This window comes from Trichomycterus rosablanca, chromosome 9 (assembly GCF_030014385.1).
Source record: "Trichomycterus rosablanca isolate fTriRos1 chromosome 9, fTriRos1.hap1, whole genome shotgun sequence".
Taxonomy (NCBI): domain Eukaryota; kingdom Metazoa; phylum Chordata; class Actinopteri; order Siluriformes; family Trichomycteridae; genus Trichomycterus; species Trichomycterus rosablanca.
The window spans coordinates 39,033,502-39,053,154 of NC_085996.1; the positions used below are offsets into that span (position 1 = coordinate 39,033,502).

At 41.1% G+C, this 19,653-nt stretch overlaps 1 protein-coding gene across 1 annotated transcript; it reads left to right on the forward strand.

Annotated features, from left to right (window-relative positions):
* Positions 1-1,003: 1,003 nt before the first annotated feature.
* On the forward strand, positions 1,004-14,473 carry laptm4a (lysosomal protein transmembrane 4 alpha). The gene is made up of 7 exons (XM_063002405.1): positions 1,004-1,201; positions 4,884-5,004; positions 5,104-5,180; positions 7,830-7,952; positions 8,047-8,142; positions 9,380-9,478; positions 13,418-14,473. The coding sequence occupies exons 1-7, from the start codon at positions 1,076-1,078 to the stop codon at positions 13,490-13,492; spliced, it is 717 nt and encodes a 238-aa protein (XP_062858475.1). The 5' UTR covers positions 1,004-1,075; the 3' UTR covers positions 13,493-14,473.
* Positions 14,474-19,653: the final 5,180 nt, after the last annotated feature.

A 19,653-nucleotide genomic window follows, 5' to 3' on the forward strand; every position in this document is an offset into this window, starting at 1 on the left:
GTTACATAACTCATTTTTAATATCTTACATGATTTTGGTTCTAACCCTAACCTAACCCTACCTTAACCCTGACCCTAACCTAGCCCTAACCCTACCATTACCCTAATCTAACCCTAACATTAGCCTAACCCAACCCTAAAGTAACCCTAACCTAATCCTAACCTTACCCTATTCTAACCCAACCCTAACCCTGCCCAGCCCTACCTAACCCTAACAATAACCCTAACCCTGCCCAGTTTTACCTAACCCTAACAATAACCCTACCTTAGCCCTAACCCTACCCAGCCCTGCCTAACCCAACCCTAACTTGAACCTAACCCTAACCCAAATCCTAACCTAACTTAATTGTACCCTAACCTAACCTTATCCTAATCCTATCCCTACTCTAACCCTTACCTAACCTTATCCTAACCCTAACCTAATTCTACTTTAATCCTACCCTAACCCTACCCTACTCTAACCCTTACCTAACCTTATCCCATCCCTAACCTAATTCTACTTTAATCCTACCCTAACCTAACCCTACTCTAACCTTAACCCTAACCTTATCCTAACCCAATTCTAACCCTAACCTAACCCTATCATATCCTTAACCCTAACCTAACCCTAACTCTACCCTAACCTATTCTAACCCTAATCTAACTCTAACTTAACCCTGAACCTAACCCTAATCTAAACATAAACCTAAACCTACCCTAACCATAGCAAAAAAAGCGCATATCGTAGCAGAATGCGGCGCTACAGGTTTTAAATTTTTCCACTCTTTCCAGAAATCTCCAGTTTATTCTCCCCACATGACAAAGCTGCTTGTTTGTACTGACTAACTGAACACGCCTAATTTTCCATCAGGTCAGGTGGAGGAGTTGTTGTTTAATTGCCACGCGTATTGTGCCATAACGAGCCGCGCTGACACACACTCGACCAATCAGAGTGAAGAAACCGAGAGCACTGGCCAATCCTGGCTAAACAGGGGCGGGATTTTGTAGGAATACGGGTGCGGTAAGGATTAACGCCAGTGTATGCCGTGACTCTCGGGTGACAGTCGAGGATTGAGATAGAAAAGAAAAACGCCGCGATGTTTTTCAACAATCTGGGAAACAATATGCATTTTAAACCCAGTCGCAACAGACTGTACACAACAAGATGCTGCGGATGCTGCCATGTCCGGACGGGAACGATCATTCTTGGTACTTGGTATATGGTAAGCTAAGCTAAGCTAACTCAAAATGCACTGTATAGCTTCCTAAAAATCAATCGACACAAAACGTGAGGCTGGTTTTTAGAGGTGTATTTTTGTGGTTTGTTTATTTAATATATACATCCATAGTGTGAAATAGCTGTTAAACTTAATCAGATGTGTTCACATAAATCGATCGTTAATATTTTTAGCCGTTAGCTTTTAGCCGTAGTTGCTACAGCAACGGTCGGTTGTAAACATCAGCTTTAATAAAGCTAAACATTAATAATGTTTTGTTTTCGATATATAACATACCGAAATGATCATAGTTCGAATATTTTATATAAAAGCGACATGATTTGTTTGTTTTTTACATAGTTGACTACAGTTGTTTGGATGAGGCCTAACTTGCTATGCTAACAGACGGTGTCATAATAAGAATAAATAAATAAAGTGTATTTTTTGCCTTTCAATCAATCAGATAAATAAACAAATAAATAACATTACAGACTCTAAATCTTTGTTTTGTACCAAGCAAACCAGAACTGATTCGTGCTGGCTTGTTTAATAATATTGAAAATGAGGAAATGTCAGACTTCCAGAAATCAAATAAACGCAATGTTGTTGTTTATTATTATTATTAGTTATATTAAAAAGTATATAAATCATGTATATATATATATATATATGTTACCAAGCGGGAAATGTATTAATATTCTTTATTAATTATTTATTCGTAATATTATTATGTTGTTTGTTAATGCATCTGCGTAATTTTGTTGTCATATTTTTTTAAATATTTCCTCTTTTTAGTTCCAATCTATTAATTAAATGACTGAGATAGAGTTAAATTAAATGCAGTTTATAATAATAATAATAATAATAATAATAATAATGTATCTGTACAATAACACAGTATCTGTAGTAGTAGAAATCACATATTAAAAAACATAGATAAATTACTTTATTTATATAACAGGAGTGGCTCGGTGGGTAGCACTGTCGCCTCACAGCAAGAAGGTCCTTGGCTCGATCCCCAGGTAGAGTTTGCATGTTCTCTCCGTCTCTGTGTGGGTTTCCTACAGGAGCTCTGGTTTCCTCCCACAGTCCAAAGACGTGCAAGTGAGGTGAACTGGAGATACAAAATTGTCCATGACTGTTTGATATTGAATTTGAGCTGATGAATCTCGTGTAAGCAGTAACTACCGTTCCTGTCATGAATGTAACCAAAGTGTGTAAAACATGATGTTAAAATCCTAACTAGGGATGTCCCGATCACGTTTTTTTGTTCCCGATTCCGATCCCGATCTTTAATTTTGATCCCGATCCGATACCGATTCTCAAACCGATACTTGTATTTTCTAGATATTGTCTAGATAAGAACTGGATAATATTGTTCACACAGTGCACACTTCAACTACATTACAGTTATTCACATTAATCCAGTGTACATGTTTAACAACTGAATAGCTCTGCAGTGATGTAGGAAAAAAAATTGCCTGCATCCAAACTATTGCTTAATGTTCTTTTACAAAATAAAAGTAAACAAACCTAGTGCAGCATTGTAGTAAAAATGAAGTGAGATAATTACAGTTTCACTTTGAACTTTATATTCAAAGAACATAATTCTGTTTAATGCAGTGATACACTAAACATGAACAAAAATCTCCACTCACAAGTGGTGTAGCAGCTTAACTTGAATATAAAAAAACAAATAAGTTACTTAACAGCATTACAGTAAAACCTGAATACCAAAATAAAATGGAAAGGCTCTTTTGTTATGAAGGAAAGCCAGTTCTTGAAGTGCTTGTATTGTGACAATGGTTTGATGGACGGGTCTATGCAAAGTGAGTGTGTTTTGACCCTTTGGGGCTTCCATAGTGCATGGGATAGCGTGCTCGGCTCTGGCTGGCCGCTATTCGGAACAGAATAAGTTAATAAAGTGTTCTGCTCCCGACAATTTGTGAATATAGCGTGTATTTTATTTCTTTATTAAGCGAGTGCATCTCTACGACGCTCGGTTACATAACTAAGCCAATCGGAGAGCTTGATACTGAGATGTCGTTCAGTCTTGTAACACGTAAACTGGTAAAAGCTGTACGTTATGGTCCTGAAGTTTTCCTACTGGGATTAAAAGTTATTGTTTTGTAAACCGGAGTGATCCTCGACTCACACACCATATAAACAGTGAAATTCTACAGTAATGAACGCAGCTCTGCTCCCACCGCCTCGTGAAACGCTCGCATTACAGACATCACACCGCTGTTGGACAGCGGACATGCTGACATAAAACAAAAGATCGGGTTATGATCGGCATTAGTAAAGCCGATTTCCGATCAGTTAAAAATGCCTTGATCGGATCGGGACATCCCTAATCCTAATAAATAAATTAATAAAACCCCACAGTGACAGATTTATCAAAGAGAAAAGGAACCCCAGTTGGGAAACTCTGATTTAGATTATGAAATTATGAAACTGCTCTATAGCTTTATATAAATTTATTTATTAGGATTGTAACGTCATGTTTTACACACTGTGGTTACATTCCTGACAGGACAGGTAGTTACTGCTTACCCAAGATTCATCAGCTCACAAATTCGATATCAAACACAGTCATGAACAATTTTGTATCTCCAGTTCACCTCACTTGCTGCACGTCTTTGGACTGTGGGAAAAAACCGAACCGCCCCATCTGGGAATCCAACCCAGGACCTGTTAAGGAATTCTGATTTAAATGATGAAACTGTTCTATAGCTTTATATTAGAATTAAAAGTACCTTATATGAAGCTTAAATTCTTTATGGCAGCAGCAGATATTTCTGGTCTGCATACCTGGTTTGTCAGGTATTTTTTGTGTCCTGTCATGTAAATAATAATAATAAGGGATCCTCCTTTTTATCCAGGCTTGGGACCAGCACTGAGAGCACACTGACAAATGCACCTTACAATGAACTGTCTCAACTAAATAAGTTTTTCTGTATTGTTTTGCTTAAAATATTAGATCATATTTAGTCCATATGACTTGTGCACCTCACTTCAGACACCCATTTTCAGCCTCTTCAATTTTTTATTAGTTGCCTTGTGTTTAACTGTACTTATCAAAGTTCTACATGCTATTAAATGATAATATATCTCACGTGTGCAGCTTTGTGTTTTGTTGTGACCTTGAAGTCGAGCTTTTTTACACAGTGTTGTTATTTTCTCCTCCCATGTGAGAGAGAAAATCCGTTCATTGTCAGCAGAGGCTTTACACACGAGGATAAGCAGTTGCTTGTTAAGGGCTTTTCTTTGTGGACGTCTAACCAACACGTCCATGTTCTGACAGGTTGTGTTGACACAGTACAAAAACTGGAATAATTTCAACTGTGTTAAAGGTAGCTGACTGTTGTCTGTCGTATAACATTCATTTAACACACTAGTTATAATTTCTACACATCGAATTCAGATGTGTAGAGTCACAATAAGGGAGGAAGTGGTCTGACTAGTAAAATGCTGACTAGCCACAGTTCTGTAACTGAGTAAAATCAGGGAACATAAAATAAGAGCTACAAAGATATGTTTATTAAAACTCTGACACTTACAAATACCTGCAATAATTTAAAAGTCTGTCGCATTTGAAAAATCCTGCAGGAACAGTACTGTATTGTTTAACCCAGCCATACATTCCTACACATTTATAGCTATATGTTCTTTTTTTTTTCCTTAGGTTGTGAACCTGTTGATGGGAATCCTGCTAACAGTGGCCGTCACCCATCCTGAAAACGTGCCCACCGTCGACCTTCAGTACGAGGTCATCGAGCACTACTTTGCTTCAGACCGAATGTCAGGTACAAACACAGCTCTGGATATTAAAATAAAAATACACTGTTGTATTGTACTAGTCAGCGTGACTCATCGTGTGTTTATTTCTCTCTTATCTGATTTAGAAAATGCTTGCGTGGGATTTGCCATCTCCCTCCTGATGCTCACTATCAGTGCCATGATGGTGTATGGAGCCATTACTGTAAGCATATTTCACAAAACCGTTTGTTTCGGTCTAATAAACTAATAAACTTCTTAATAGTGGAGATGCTTGATCTTGGAATACCGTATTCCGTTCAGTACCGGCGCATTCACATTAGAAGCGGCACAATAGCTTTTGCGCTGGCACCTAACGTGACTAAGCGAGTGAGGAATTTGATTAGTGGAGGAACTTATGAGCAGCAATAATGAAGAGAAGTTTAGTGTTTTTGTGTCATTCTTTTAACACATTAAAGAACTGGACACGTTGAGTTTAAGGGTACAGATTTCCTGACGAAGGGTGTTGAGTTTCAAAGATTTTGAGTTTAGGGGACGTTGAGTTACAAGGTACTACTGGAGTTCAGTGTATCAAAAGTAACATGGTGTTTTATTTAAGCAAAAGTGAAAAAGGCATAGAGAAGTGTGGTCATTTGGAGAAGTGCAAAAACGATAACCCAGCAAAAGATCGAAACCCCCCACAGGAAGCTTAATCTGCAGTCTAAAATAGTCACCTTCTCACATTATCGTCTTGTTTTTGTGAGAACGAAGAATCAGTTTCCTCTCACTGTGTCAGTGTTTCGCTCCTGCCTACATCATGAAGATTCACAACCACCGGTACCGGTCCAGGGGTCCGTGGGTCTGCACAGAAACAATAAATAATTCAGTCATAATCACAGTCTGAAAGATGTTTTTTTTTTTTAAAGAGAACCTGATTCTCTTTTAATAAGAGAATAACCCGTCTGTTCCTCTTGAAGCCCACAAGCTCGAAAAATGCTCAGGATTCCCTCTGATTTTCCGTCATTGGTTTGAAGCATTTAGCTATGTAACGATACACTCTACCCACGATGCGACGTGATTCACGATACTGGGTTCATGATACGATTTTTTTCCTTTTATTATTTCTTTAAAAAAATAAAATCTTGTATTCGTGCTTATCTTTTATTAATATAAATAATGAATGTCCTTTTATTTCTGCGGTAGGTACAAACTATGCCAAATAATGCTTATTGTGTAAAAAAACAAAAAACTGAAATGAAATTTAAGAACACATCCTGCATACAAATAAAGTATCCTCACATTAATACATTTGGCTGGAAAATCCCCTACCTGGCAACTTTGTGAAGTGCCGTCAACCAGGCGAGGTGAACAGTGCCAGCGCCCTCTGCTGCTTAAACTGAATATCGGTTCATCTTAAATGAATAACCGATTGGAATCGTAGCACATGTGCACTGATTTTTAACTGTCTTGTGGTGCATCGTTACATCCCTAGTAGTATTGGTATGCACTCTGTGTTTTTTATTATGCTCGTCGTATCATTTTATTACAAATACTCCCGCCCCCGCCGGTCCGTGAAATTATATCTTATATGAAACCGGTCCATGGTGCAAAATAGGTTGGGGATTACTGACGTGAACAGTTCGCCTCATTGGTAGCTCTGTAAAGGCCTGCAGCAATGGAAACAGCATCGCCGTGCTTCATAGGAAACCACGGTACTGCCAGTGCAAAAGCGGTTTTGTCGTGCATCATGTGAATGCAGCTTAATACTAGTCGGCCAGCAACCCACTTGGAATGGGTGAAAATGAAGGTTTATAACTCCCGGTGTACAAAACCTGGTGTACTTTATTACGCAACAGGTTACAGTTTGTAAATATTACGGTACAATTTCTGTCTAACGAGAAGGATGCTAATGTTCTGTTGTTGCGTAATATTCCACACTTTACAGTCCTCCGCAATACTCATCTAAAACAGGTTTGTTTTTTTCCTACAATATACAGTTAAACCCTTATATTACCAGTGTAAAACCGTATACAACTTAGATCCCTCTGTTAAGCTGGATTTGTCCTAGTCAGGCTTGTTCCTTGTTTACTAGTGAATTTACACCGATTAGGCACAACATTAAAACCACCTCCTTGTTTCTGCACTCACTGTCCATGTTATCAGCTCCGCTTACCATATAGAAGCACTTTGTAGTTCTACAATTACTGACTGTAGTCCATCTGTTTCTCTACATGCTTTGTTACCCCCTTTCACCCTGTTCTTCAACGGTCAGGACCCCCACAGGACCACCACAGAGCAGGTATTATTTAGGTGGTGGATGATTCTCAGCACTGCAGTGACACTGACATGGTGGTGGTGTGTTAGCTGGATTGTTGGCTGGATATTTTTGGTCGGTGGACTATTCTCAGTCCAGCAGTGACAGTGAGGTGTTTAAAAACTCCAGCAGCGCTGCTGTGTCTGATCCACTCATACCAGCACAACACACACTAACACACCACCACCATGTCAGTGTCACTGCAGTGCTGAGAATGATCCACCACCTAAATAATACCTGCTCTGTGGTGGTCCTGTGGGGGTCCTGACCATTGAAGAACAGGGTGAAAGCAGGTTAAAACAGTATGTAGAGAAACAGATGGAGTACAGTCAGTAGTTGTAGAACTACAAAGTGCTTCTATATGGTAAGTGGAGCTGATAACATGGACAGTGAGTGTAGAAACCAGGAGGCTGATCGGTGTAGGTCTTTAGTGAAATGTTTGCCCTTCATATTACTTATTTACTTATGAACCTTTTTAGCATGAAACAGAGAGCTGATGCCCTGTAGGATCCTAATGTTTTCCACATAAAAATGAGTAGTAATTGTAATACCCCCCCACAGCACCGTGACGGCTGGCTCATCCCGTTCTTCTGCTATCAGCTGTTCGACTTTGCTCTGAGCTGCCTGGTGGCCATCAGTTCCCTCACCTACCTGCCCCGGATCAAGGATTACCTGGATCAGCTGGTCAGTCTTTTGCTGCTGCTGCTGCTGTTTGTTTGGTAATTTGTGGATTTTACTATCACTCACTACCTTGTGCTTTTGTTTTTATTACTTATAGCCGGACTTCCCGTACAAAGACAACCTCCTCTCTCTGGACTCCAGCTGCCTCCTGTTGTTCGTCCTGGTGTTCTTTGCTCTCCTCATCATTCTGAAGGTATCTCAGCCCGTCCTAAAATGTAATGCATGTGGTAGATGGAAAATATGACTAAAGGTAATCCTGTGCAATAATTATTGTGGAGAAAACAAATCGTGAGCTGGGAATAAATCACTTGGGTCAATAATTATCTGCTGTCATGCAACAAATGGGCATTTAAACCCCAATCATGCCATGGCAGTCGAAAACAAACAATGACCTGGTTTTCTAGGTTGGAAAGCTTGTTTGTACACGAGTAGGCATTAAGCATGGGCATAATTCACCTCCTTTCTTCATCTCCCCATTTTTATAAACGAATAACCACGTATGACAAGCATAGAAGCTGCAGAAACATGAGTAACACTGTCTAAAGTCAACCAAGCTTTACTTTTCCAAAGGTTTCTGACCAAGCCAAAGGCAGCGCCAGTTTTGCTCGACTGCGGAAGCTGTCACTTAGCTTTTTGGATTATACCTGGATTATACCTGACCTTTATGGTAAGAGCCATGCTGGTTACTGCAGCTCAAATCCCAGGGCAGCTGTAGCCTAACGGTTAAGGTACTGGACTAGAAATCGAAAGCTCGCTGGTTCAAGCCTCATCACGTCCAGGCTGTCACTGTTGGACCCTTGAGCAAGGCCCTTAACTCTCAATAGCTCAGACAGTATACTGTCACAGTACTGTAAGTCACTTTGGATAAAAGCATCTGCTAAATGGGCTGGGCTCACAAATACAGAAGGCACGTGGCACGAGGCGATATCAGTGCACCCTTAGTGCAGGTCACAGACACTAACTGGCCACCGTGTCTGCTAGGGCGAGATGACCGGACTATAAGTGGGTGGGGTCTTCAGACGCTGCGCAAAGACCCCGATTAGCAGATCGAGGCGCCTGTGCAGAATGCATGGGCGAAAGTAAGGGGTCAGCAATAAGCAGCAATATACCCTCCTCGAATGCAATCAGGGATCCACCAGCAGCGGAAGACAGATTGACTACGTTAAATCAGGAGCAAATGGGAGAAATCATTCATCTTAAACTCATGCTAGAAGTACTTTATTAATTTATATGACATTCATACCATTAAATCTGTTGATTTTTAGTATTTAAAAGTACACAAATAGTAATAACTGTTGCTAAGCTCGTTCTGGAAAGGTGTAATGGGAATCCATAATGCTGAAATTACCCCATCAATCATCCTCTAAATGAGACGAACGAGTCCAGAGTCCAGAATCCAGTCGTTAATAAAAATGTCTTCTGTTTTACAGGCTTATTTGATCAACTGTGTGTGGAACTGCTACAAGTACATCAATAATAGAAACATGCCAGAAATCGCTGTTTATCCTGCGTTTGAGACTCCACCTCAGGTAAACCTTTACATTTATTCATTTAGGTGCCACAAATATTTGTTTCTACACTCACTGTCCATGTTATCAGCTCCACTTACCATATAGAAGCACTTTGTAGTTCTACAATTACTGACATTCACTCTGTTCTTCAATGGTCAGGACCCCCACAGAGCAGGTATTATTTAGGTGGTGGATGATTCTCAGCACTGCAGTGACACTGACATGGTGGTGGTGTGTTAGTGTGTGTTGTGCTGGTATGAGTGGATCAGACACAGCAGCGCTGCTGCAGTTTTTAAACACCTCACTGTCCCTGCTGGACTGAGAATAGTCCACCAACCAAAAATATCCAACCAACAGCGCCCCCCGTGATCACCGATGAAGGTCTAGAAGATGACCGACTCAAACAGCAGCAATAGATGAGCGATCGTCTCTGACTTTACATCTACAAGGTGGACCGACTAGGTAGGAGAGTCTAATAGAGTGGACAGTGAGTGGACACGGTGTTTAAAACCTCCAGCAGCGCTGAGAATCATCCACCACCTAAATAATAGCTGCTCTGTGGGGGTCCTGACCATTGAAGAACAGGGTGAAAGCAGGTTAGAAAAGCATGCAGAGAAACAGATGGACTACATTCAGTAATTGTAGAACTACAAAGTGCTTCTATATGGTAAGTGGAGCTGATAAAATGGACAGTGAGTGTAGAAACAAGGAGGTGGTTTTAATGTTATGGCTGATCAGTGTATGTCCTGCTGAGCCATAACATTAGGACCACCCGCCTAATCTGAGTTAAAATGAGACCTGTTGTTTCCAGTACCATGTCATCACCAGCAGGTCCTTCAGCTTTTGTTTTTTTGTGAGGTGGATCATCATAGTGCCGTCACTTTAGCGCTATAGCCTTCATGTCCTGGCATCTGTAGTTCTTGGTGGGTACTCATCACAGCTGCCAACTTGCTTTTTTCAGAGGTACTTCAATCCAGTCGTTGAAGCCCTTATCAAAAGCCCCTTTATTGCAGCCCATATCTGTATAGCTGTAAGTGTAACTACCATTAGCACTACAATTAATATTTGCCAGGCACATTTGGGGGTGTGGTTTTAATGTTTTGGCTGATAGGTGTGTAACTTAGGCAGCTGTATGCTTAGTTTGCAGAATATGCCAGTATGTGACCCTTGGACAGCTTTTCAATGCCAAAGCCATGACATGCTGATTAATAGATAGACTAGTTTGATTTTAGGCTCACTCGAAACGGGCGTGTCATGTCAAGGTACAGTGCAAAGATTGAGTCATGTGTGGAAAGCACCTGAGGATCCACAGTAAGAGCAAGACAATATAATAAACATAATTCAATTTAATTCTGAAAGGTTTTAAACCACATTTAAGAGGCGGGAGTGTCAGATGACTCGTTTCTCAGAAAGGCTTCGTGTTTTATCCGGTTAACTTCTCGTGTCCGGTCGGCAAACAGCTCCTACCGTACATATAGAAGGATAAGATGTTAAAGGATTTATTCAGTAGCTGTTATTTTATTGATTGCATGTATTTTAATCGTGTGTTCAGGTTGAATTAGATTTACAGTAAATGCAAGATATTTTCTCAAAGCTGCTCGAATGATTTGTACGCAAAAAGCACAGAAGTAAAATGTACTAGATGGTGGTCTACACATGTACTCTGTGTTTAAGACTAATGTAAGCTATTAGTATTTAGATTTTTATACATCGAACTATATAATTTACTATAAGGTAACTGCTGAAAGATGACGTATGTTTAACTGTAATGATATTTGAACCCTGAGCATCGAACAGTTCACTGTCTGCATTTTACAAGCTGTTCTATAAGTTCTGCCAAGTTCTATAAATCATAACAAATGGAATTGTGGTGCAAATTAAAGAGGCACAGTCCTTCAGAAATTATTTATTATCAGTGTTAAGAGCATAATAAATAGAAAGCGAACACAGCGTCTAAACAGCACACACTCTGCTGTAAGCTCTACCAGCTCGTTAGAGTGTCACCAGTACCCTAAGCCATTAACAAACCAGTAAACAGCTGCATGATTTCTGGGAAATAAGTACTAAGTGTGCTAAAAACGGAGATGATCGCACACTGGGGTCAGGTTTTCCTGTTTTTTTCTTAGGATTGTTTTTTTTAGGGATGCATCAATACCATTTTTTTCCCAGCCGAGTACAAGTATTTTTGTACCTGCCGATACCGATACCAATACCTATTGGATCAGATATCTGACATGCTAGAAAACTATCCAACAACTCGATCCGACCGGCTCGCCGAGCGCTCGGCGACCGGATCGAGTTGTCGGATAGTTCACACTTAGCGATCGAGAGCCGAGTTTTGATCACCGAGCGAACGCCGAGTTGCTCCCGAGCCGGCGAATCTAGCGCCGACCAGTCGCCGAGCGAAAATCAGGGCAACAATCGTGTAGTGTGAACCAGGCATAACGCAGCAACGTGCACTAGGTACACGGTATCGGATGTTTAGTATCGGAGCCTCGTTTGCGAGTACGAGTACGAGTTAATGAGCGCGGTATCGGTACTCATGCATCTCTAGTTTTTTTTCTTCCTTATTTAAGCATTAACTAGAAAAATGCTACAGATGTAGAATGTTCAGTGACGCATCTCTAAATCCCAACCCGCTCCACACCCACTGAGAATTTAAAAAAAGAATAATAAATCAATAAAGTAAACAATAAATAAATAAGGGTCTCTTTAATTTGCCCAAAAACGTGTTTCATATCCAATGAAAAAGCCTCTTACTATTATCACAACATCTCCATCGCTTCATCAGGGCTTAAATGCTACCTACATGTGTCATCTCTGATGGCCATCTTTTAAAACGAGGGGCAAAATCACATTTCCAGTCTAGAAGAAGAATCTGTTTGGCTGCAGCTATACTGGTATTAGGATCTGTTACTGGGTTTAGGAAATTTACAATTGAAAACACCAACATGACATGAACACCCTTTGGTCTTATTATCCGTTTAACACTCAGTTAGGTTCAACATTTGTTTACCTTGTAAATGTTCTTTTTTTAAAGTTTATTTTATATAAGACTGAAAACATGCAAGGCCATTAAAACCAGCATAAAACACACGATTCCTGTCGTGAATATTATAAATGTGATAACGTGGTATTATAATAACAAACACTCACTCACTTTCTTAACTGTTCTTAGCCTATCCCAGCTTTTCAATGGGCGCAAGGCACACACCCTGGACGGGGCGCCAGTCCATCGCAGGACACACACACACACGCACACACACACACACCCCTACCTACCTACCTACCTATAGGGCAATTCAGTGTCTCCAATTAACCTGACTGCATGTTTTTGTACTGTGGAAGCTCCCGGACGAAACCCACACAGACACGGGGAGAACATGCAAACTCCACACAGAAAGGTGCCGGACCGCCCCGCCTGGGGATCGAACCCAGGACCTTCTTGCTGGCAACAGTGCTACCCACCGAGCCACCCAACAAACAAACAGTATATATCAATTACAGGGGCGAGCACCCGTTACCTCACAGCAAGAAGGTCCTGGGTTCAATTCCCAGGTAGAACAGTCTGGGTTCTTTCTGTGTGGAGTTTGCATGTTCTTCCCGTATCTGTGTGGGTTTCCTCCCACAGTCCAAAGACATGCAGTCATGTCCATGACTGTGTTTGATATTAAACTTGCACTGATGAATCTTGTGTAATGAGTAACTACCGTTCCTGTCATGAATGTAACCATGGTGTGTGAAACATGACGTTAAAATCCTAATAAACAAATAAATATTTTAATTACAGCACGTTACAATTTTATAATTTTAGTTCATTTTAATCCAGCAAAAAAGGCCAAATTAGCTTTTAAAGGTCTGTAATTGTATGTTTTTTTAAATTAAGACAAGTATAAAACTTGTTTTCGTTGTAATATATAGTGAATATATTTTGTTTGTTTTATGCGTCTCTTACAGTACATCCTCCCCACCTACGAAATGGCCATGACGATGCCAGCGAAGGAGCCCCCGCCCCCCTACATGCCCGCCTGAAGGCTCTCCGAATAAAGTCACCGCAGATTCTCTGTTCGGCCCTTCGATCGATCGCACCCTTCGTCCGTTAGAGCGGAGGGGTTTCAGATTCCCCACCACAGTATCACTTTAAAACTGCATATTGCATAGACTTCATAGACTTCATGGTAACTTCATGTCATTCGCATGACTTCATGCCTCATAACATTGTGTGTGTGCGCGTTCACTTACAGATCTATTTTTGTAAATTCATAGAAAACAAACAAAACGAACAGAAGATGATGATGATGATCCGGGTTGTTCCTGCAGGGGGGATTTGGGGTTTGCAGTGGTTGGCCTTATCGTGAGCTGAGTTGCATAGTTCATTTTGTGCTCCCGACAGCTTTATATAGTTTATTTAAGGTGAACCGGGATCGTTTGTGTGTAGATGAGAGTAACGCACATGAATCAGTGAAAGCTTTAACTTGTACGCTTTCTCTCTCGCTCATTTTTATGCTCCTTCTGCGTCCGAGTTAGAGATATTGTCAAAGTAAATTCGCTTTACCGCTTTACTATCCACTAACAATCGAAAGAACTACTTTCTTAATTTGCTAATGCAAAAGAATCAGTTAAAATCACCCAGCCTGACAATCCAATGTGAAATTTTAAGAAGCTCTTTTCCATTCGTGTGTTCGGTGTAAAAGAATCTTTAAAGCTTTTAGTCAAGAGATTTTAGCACTTTATCTTGTTTTATATTCGAGTGTTGTCACTTCATCCATCCATCCATGGAGCATCTGAGCAGCGTTCATCGTGCCGTGCCGTGATAGATAGTTTTCATGCTTTTAAAACACCGCTGACGAGAGAAGTCTTTTCTTTCACAGGAAACAACGCTTCGGATTAAACGAGACTCGGCTAGTATTAAACGTGAACATCGGTAGATGCATGCTATTCTTCTTTTTTGTTCTTTTTCTTGTACACATTCTGTTATTAAATTTACTTCATTAATAAAGATTTTAAAACGTGTTTCATTTCTGCTTACTTGTATACATTTTATATTCATATATCTAGGGCCCTACAAAATACATGGGAAATGTGCTTAAAAATCACAGATTTCACAGATATTTAAAGAAAAGTCACATTTCCTGTCAAGTCATTAAATTACACTCATAAACTGAATGATAGAATCAATAGAAGCTACAGCACAGCTACCTTTTTATATATTTTTGTTTATGCGTTTTCTCCCTTTTTTCTCCCGACTTTTTAGTGCGTCTTAATTGCCCGATTGCATCACGCTTCCTCTCCACCAATGCCGACCCCCGCTCTGATTTGAGGAGAACGAAGCTAACCCACGCCCCCTCCGACACGAGGGCAGCAGCCGTATGCATTTCGTCACCCACACTAGCCGAGTGCATATATGCGAATCAGCCTTGTGTACGGAGAGACACACCCTGATCCGCACTCTTTCCCCACCTCTGTGCAGGCGCCATCTATCAGCCAGCAGATGTAGTTGCATCAGTTACGAGGAGTCCCTATCTGGCTTAATACCCCACCCCTGTATGAACAACAGGCCAATCGTTGTTCATGTGGCTGCTCAGCCGAGCTGGATGGCAGAGCTGAGATTCGATACGATGTAGTCAAGATCCCAGCTCTGGTTCCAGCGTGTGTTTTTACCGCTGCGCCTCCTGAGCGGCCATGACCACCTTTTTAATATTGTGTTGCAGCCCCATACTCAACAACCTGTGATGCACTCAGAACCAGCATGAACTTCTTCAGCAGTTTGAGCTACAGTAGCTCGTCTGTTCATCAATGAGCCTTGGTCGCCCATGACCCTGTCGCCGGTTAACCACTGTTCCTTGGACCACTTTTGATAGATACTGACCACTGCAGACCGGGACACACCTCACCAGAGCTGCAGTTTTGGAGCTGCTCTGACCCACTTGTCTAGCCATCACAATTCAGCCATCGTCAAACTCGCTCAGATCCTCACACTCGCCAATTTTTCCTGCTTCTAACATCAACTTTGAGGATAAAATGTTCACCTGCTATAATATAATATATATAATATATACAGTGTATCACAAAAGTGAGTACACCCCTCACATTTCTGCAAATATTTCATTATATCTTTTCATGGGACAACACTATAGACATGAAACTTGGATATAACTTAGAGTAGTCAGTGTACAACTTGTATAGCAGAGTAGATTTACTGTCTTCTGAAAATAACTCAACACACAGCCATTAATTTCTAAATAGCTGGCAACATAAGTGAGTACACCCCACAGTGAACATGTCCAAATTGTGCCCAAATGTGTCGTTGTCCCTCCATGGTGTCATGTGTCAAGGTCCCAGGTGTAAATGGGGAGCAGGGCTGTTAAATTTGGTGTTTTGGGTACAATTCTCTCATACTGGCCACTGGATATTCAACATGGCACCTCATGGCAAAGAACTCTCTGAGGATGTGAGAAATAGAATTGTTGCTCTCCACAAAGATGGCCTGGGCTATAAGAAGATTGCTAACACCCTGAAACTGAGCTACAGCATGGTGGCCAAGGTCATACAGCGGTTTTCCAGGACAGGTTCCACTCGGAACAGGCTTCGCCAGGGTCGACCAAAGAAGTTGAGTCCACGTGTTCGGCGTCATATCCAGAGGTTGGCTTTAAAAAATAGACTCATGAGTGCTGCCAGCATTGCTGCAGAGGTTGAAGACGTGGGAGGTCAGCCTGTCAGTGCTCAGACCATACGCCGCACACTGCATCAACTCGGTCTGCATGGTCGTCATCCCAGAAGGAAGCTGACGCACAAGAAAGCCAGCAAACAGTTTGCTGAAAACAAGCAGTCCAAGAACATGGATTACTGGAATGCCCTGTGGTCTGACGAGACCAAGATAAACTTGTTTGGCTCAGATGGTGTCCAGCATGTGTGGCGGCGCCCTGGTGAGAAGTACCAAGACAACTGTATCTTGCCTACAGTCAAGCATGGTGGTGGTAGCATCATGGTCTTGGGCTGCATGAGTGTTGCTGGCACTGGGGAGCTGCAGTTCACTGAGGGAAACATGAATTCCAACATGTACTGTGACATTCTGAAACAGAGCATGATCCCCTCCCTTCAAAAACTGGGCCTCATGGTAGTTTTCCAACAGGATAACGACCCCAAACACAACCTCCAAGATGACAACTGCCTTGCTGAGGAAGCTGAAGGTAAAGGTGATGGACTAAACCCAATTGAGCACCTGTGGCGCATCCTCAAGTGGAAGGTGGAGGAGTTCAAGGTGTCTAACATCCACCAGCTCTGTGATGTCATCATGGAGGAGTGGAAGAGGATTCCAGTAGCAACCTGTGCAGCTCTGGTGAATTCCATGCCCAGGAGGGTTAAGGCAGTGCTGGATAATAATGGTGGTCACACAAAATATTGACACTTTGGGCACAATTTGGACATGTTCACTGTGGGGTGTACTCACTTATGTTGCCAGCTATTTAGACATTAATGGCTGTGTGTTGAGTTATTTTCAGAAGACAGTAAATCTACACTGCTATACAAGTTGTACACTGACTACTCTAAGTTATATCCAAGTTTCATGTCTATAGTGTTGTCCCATGAAAAGATATAATGAAATATTTGCAGAAATGTGAGGGGTGTACTCACTTCTGTGATACACTGTATATAATATATCCCCCCCACTAACAGGTGCCGTGATGAAGAGATAATCAGTGTTACTCATTTCATAATGTTATGCCTGGTTGGTGTATATACCACCAACTCTATTAGCATGTGCAATTCACATTATAGGTTAAAAGGTGCCGTGTTTTGTGCAATATATGAACTATAGAAAAATATATAAATAAGAAATGAAATGTGAAATTCCAGTGTATGCAGTGCTGTGTGTCATGATATAGATTAAATAAGTAATTTGTAGATGTAAAAGTGTCCCGAGGACTAACAGTTCAGTAGAGTTCAATTGTTCAAAGCTTCTTTGTAGCCTGGTCGTTCTCCTCTGAATGCAGTATTGCACTAGTGATCAGAAGGTTGCTGGTTCTAGTGCACAATTGACAAGTAGTTGGGCCCTTAATTAAGACCCTTAATCCCCAATTGCATGGATGCTTTGTATAACAGCGTCTGCTAAATGCCTGAAACTAAAATGCTGTTATAGGTCCTGAATGGTTTGTGTTGGGTTGTTTGTTTTACTATTGAGGAAGAAGCGCAGCTCCTTGAGGGATGAAGGTAAAGATCTCCAGAAGGTTTCACTCACTTTCTTAATCGCTTATCCAGTTAGGGTCGTGGGGGGGTGCTGGAGCCTATCCCAGCTTTTCAATGGGCGCAAGGCACACAGTAACACCCTGGACAGGGTGGCAGTCCATGACACGGGGAGAACATGCAAACTCTGCACAGAAAAGACCCGGACTGCCTGGCTAGGGATCGAACCCAGGACCCAGAAGTTTTCATAAAGCTTCAGTTGTTTTCATTCTGATGTTCATTAAACCATTTAAATACTGTTAAATGCATCATTATCTGTCTGTGCAAACTGCTTTACACTGGTCAGGGTTGCAGCGGGTCCGACTCCGCTGGAAACACGGTGCAAGGCAGGAATAACCTGGACAGGGTGCCAATCTATCCCATTCCTGAGACACAGCCAATCATGTCAGACTCAGCACTGCTGGGATTCATTTCCGGATGTCAGCAGTGGTGAGATGGCGCCACCCTGAGTTTTATATTGTGTGTTTTGTCTCCTAACGGTCAAGGTACTGGACTAGTAAGCAGAAGGTTGCTTGTTCAAACCCCACCACTCCCAGGTTACCACTGTTGGGCCCTCCTGTAAGTGTCAATGCCGTAAATGTAAAAGCACATGGTTGCATACACACTGTATGGCAACAAGTATGTGGACACCCATCCTAATGACTGATTACAGCAGCACACTGTTATCAGTTGTACCAATTAAATAAGTTATATGCTCTGTAATAACAGTTTAGGGAAGTGCACCGAATGTGCCAGGGCCTTAGCTGCTATAACTGTGTCGTTGGAGGTGATTCCAGACTTACAGCCCCTTTGGGATTGCACACACCAGCCTCTAGAGTTTGTAGGTGATGATAAACATCCGGTGAGATACAAGTGTGTGGATAAAAACAACCTGTAAATGATCTGAGCTGATGCCACCAGAAAATCCACAAATACTGAAATATTAGTGGAACAACATGAGGAAAATAAGCAAACTCAGATGCTGGAGACAATTCTGCATACCCAGCACACACTTCTGGCCATATAGTGAACTTTATTATTCTTTTATTCATTACTTGGCTGTTTTACCACCGCTTTATCCTGGTCAGGGTCATAATGGGTTTAATTCATTGGGTGAGAAGCAGGAAACACACACACACACACACACACAACCTCATGGAGAACATGCAAACTCCACACAGAAAGGGCCGCCCATTGTCCATTGTGTACTTGTATTCTTACAAGTGTGTTGGCAGAGGATCAAACCCAGTTCCACAGGACTCATGTTGCTGTGTTGATGTGGTGTTGTAACAACCCACTATTAATTGTAGCCTACCCAGCAAACAAAATTACGTTCTGAGAACGTTCCCCAAACGTTCCATTTTGGTTGTGGGAACGTTGCATTGGAATGTTCCCTCAACGTTATTTTGTCCAATTTTCTTGATGTTCTCAGAACGTTTTTTTTAAGTTATGAAAACGTTCATAGAACGTTACCTAAACCTCATTTGCAACCATAATTTAACGTTCTGGGAACGTTGTCTTGGAATGTTCTAAGAACATTTTAAATAAGGTCCTCTGAACGTTTTATTAACGTTCCATTTTGGTTGTATGAATGTTTTATTAGAACATTCCTTCAACGTTATTTTGTCAGTTTTCTTAATATTCTCAAGACATTTAATACAAGTTAAACAAATTTAACAAACTTTTAACAGAACTACAGATAATGTTAATCCAGGACAATGTTAATCCCTCTGTCTCTGTACAAGTAAAGCATTTTTGTTTTGTGCATACACGTTAGTTTAGGATTATAAACTGTTCAGACAAATGTAGGATATATGTCACATTAAAAAGCTACAGGGGAAAAAAAAGACTAACTTAGTGTTAATCTTTTAATCTAATTAATCTTCTTTTTACTAAGAATAGTCCACCAGGTAAAAGTGCCAGTATAAGAGGTGTAGTATGTAATGTGGGTTACACTTGATTAAATACAA

Coding starts and splice junctions, on each gene's coding strand:
- laptm4a (XM_063002405.1), top strand. CDS start 1,076: ATGTTTTTCAACAATCTGGGAAACAATATGCATTTTAAACCCAGTCGC. Junction 5,181..7,829: donor TGGTGTATGGAGCCATTACT/GTAAGCATATTT, acceptor ACCCCCCCACAG/CACCGTGACGGCTGGCTCAT. Junction 9,479..13,417: donor CGTTTGAGACTCCACCTCAG/GTAAACCTTTAC, acceptor CGTCTCTTACAG/TACATCCTCCCCACCTACGA.